Source organism: Odocoileus virginianus, chromosome 19, assembly GCF_023699985.2.
Source record: "Odocoileus virginianus isolate 20LAN1187 ecotype Illinois chromosome 19, Ovbor_1.2, whole genome shotgun sequence".
In the NCBI taxonomy this organism is placed as follows: domain Eukaryota; kingdom Metazoa; phylum Chordata; class Mammalia; order Artiodactyla; family Cervidae; genus Odocoileus; species Odocoileus virginianus.
This window is the reverse complement of record NC_069692.1, coordinates 44,626,254-44,628,852: the sequence shown is the minus strand read 5'-3', so window position 1 is coordinate 44,628,852 and position 2,599 is coordinate 44,626,254. Positions and strand designations below refer to the sequence as shown.

Below are 2,599 nucleotides of genomic sequence, written 5' to 3'. Positions count from 1 at the left end.
TTCTCCAGTGCATGAAAGTGAAAAGTGAAAGTGAAGTCGCTCAGTCGTGTCTGAGTCTTAGCGACCCCGTGGACTGCAGCCCACCAGGCTCCTCCATCCATGGGATTCTCCAGGCGAGAGGACTGGAGTGGGTGCCATTGCCTTCTCCGCCCCTTTCCCGAGTCCACTTCTGTCGAGAGACACCTACACTGCAAAGTGTCCCGGACCCTGTGGCTGTTCGCTCGGGCTGAGCCTTCTCACCGAACGTGCTCCTGTGGGCTCCTGGCTCAGCCGCTGCTCCCCACTCATCACAGCCTTTCTGCAGAGACTGGGCGAGGCTGAGTGCCCGGGGCCTTGGCTGCGACTTGGGAAAGAGGGCCAGGGCCTCCGCGGTTCTTGGAGGCCGTCACTTCGGGCAGAAGTGTCACTTCTGTTTCTAGTTGATAGATCTAAGCGCTGAGAAGAATGTTGCTGGATTTCTGCACACTAATTTGCAGTTAACTATTCAAACACAACTCACGTGGCCTCATGAACCCTGCAACCGAACAATGCGACCTCTGTCTAGTATATACAGCCGAGCGTGAAAATCTAAGAGTTCCTCCCCGGTGGCATTCGAGTGGACACACCCTGTTTTCCAAGGACGCCTAGGTCTTGCGGGACGGAGACGCGGGCTTCGCCTCGGCTTCGCTTCGCGTCGCGGCGGAGCGCGGTTTCCCCTCCCCGGGCCGTGCCGGCGGCCAGTCTGAGCAGCGCTTCCGGAGCCGGGCCGGGGCCCCTGAGCCTGTGGCGCTCCCGCGCGGAGGGCTGCAGCCTTGCAGAGTGTGTTTGGAGGCAGCACGTAATCAAACACTTGAGGACCAAAAAGCTCAGTTCAGTGACGTTCAACACAACGCACAGGCACGAAGCCGCTGCCAGGAGGAGCGTGAAGACGGTCTTCTCCGTGGGTCTGGAGACGAAGCAGTCCACAGTTCCGGGGCAGGGCTTCAGATCGCACTTCAAAAGGCGGGGGACGCGGAAGCCACCGTACAGCTTGTAGAATAAAGCCAGGAAGCCGATTTCAAAGCCCGTTTTGACCACGAGGCTGATGCGGTGGATGCGCCACAGGGCCCCCACCCACGGTGCCTGGGCTGACGCGGAGTTTCCTCCTGTGCTTCTCTCTGCCTGCGCGATAGGCTGCGTGTAGAACCACCAGCAGTGATGGCGCGGAGACCATGATCAGTTGTAAGGCCCAAAGTCTGACCTGGGAGATGGGGAAGAAGTAGTCAAAACACACGTTTGCACAGCCGGGCTGTCTAACGTTGCACTCAAACTCTCTCTGCTCCTCTTTCCACACGTGTTCCGCCGCCACCTTGTAGACCAGCAAGCGGAAGACGAACAGGACGGCCAGCCAGATCCGCCCAATCCCCGTGGAGGATGCATTTACGCCGCCCAAGAGGTCTCTGAGGACCATCCAACTCATGGCTGAGGTTCCCAAGGCGGCAAGATTCTGCAAAAGAAAGCAGTTCCCTCATGATTCATTTATCTTTATTCCATGGATCGTTTCTGCTGCCTTACCTGTCGGCTATGGAGGTTTTACATTATTGCAACTCTGGATATTGAGGCTCTCTAAGAATCCCATAGGATATGCTTGCTTTCATACAAGGAGATGACAGCTGGTCTACAGGACATAAATCATGCTATGCCCAGTTTGATTTGGAATTTGTTTGGTCACCCAGAATAATACCCCGTCTCCAAACAAATCCTTCTAGTCCATGGCTTCTCTCTCAGGGTGGTTGGGCTCGTGGCTGAGCTGGAGAGAGTTAGATGTGACCCGCTAGGTGCCCTCTCACCTGCCATCTTCTCTCTCTCTCTTTTTATAATGTTCTTTTGTTATCTTTTGAAGTACAGTAGATTTGGGCTCCCCTGGTGGCTCAGGTAGTATAGAATCTGCCTGAAATGCAGGAGATCGGGTTTGATCCCTGGGTTGGGAAGATCCCCTGGGGGTGGGCATGGCCATCCCTTCCAGTATTCTTGCCTGGAGAGTCCTCACGGACGGAGGAGCCCGGTGTGACTAACCACAGCACACAGTGTAGGTTTAAAACGTTGCCTTGGTTTAGGTACAGGGCAGAGTGCTTCAGTTGTGTGTTTCAGGTTATTTTCCATTATATGCTGTTACAGGGTGCTGGGTAGAGTCCCCTGCGCGGGGCAGTCAGCCCTCGTTGCCCACCGGTCTTACGGGCAGCTGTGTCTGAATCCCCAGCTCCTGTCCCTCCGCTCCTAGGGCACCGTCCGCGCTGCTCGGTTCTCTTGCCCCCCTCCACCTCCTCCGCTCGGCCCTGTGAACGCCGACGCGCAGCTGGCATCTCGGTGGCACGGTCTTGCGCGCACTCCCTGCTTCCCTTTGGCCGTAGGACTGGGCCCTGATCCGTCTGTGGGCCCGCAGTGCGCTCAGCGCGCCCTGGTTCGCGGTCTTCGGAGCTGGCCTCCGACAGCCACCCTGGGAAGGCGGGCTGTGGTGGTCTGTGGTGGTGGTGGGAGTGTGTTTTCAGATGAGAACGCAGACTCTGAAAATTAAAGTCATCTCCCAAGCTCACACAATAAGAGGCCGAGCAGGGTTCAAACCCAGTCCTCATTACTCTAG

At 56.8% G+C, this 2,599-nt stretch overlaps 1 protein-coding gene across 1 annotated transcript; it reads right to left on the bottom strand.

Moving 5' to 3' along the window:
* Positions 1–567: 567 nt before the first annotated feature.
* GJB7 (gap junction protein beta 7) lies at positions 568–1,533 on the bottom strand. Its single transcript, XM_020879121.2, is given in 2 exon segments — positions 568–1,083; positions 1,085–1,533. Coding segments are annotated over 2 exon segments (870 nt in total). The 5' UTR covers positions 1,439–1,533.
* Between the last annotated feature and the right edge of the window lie 1,066 nt (positions 1,534–2,599).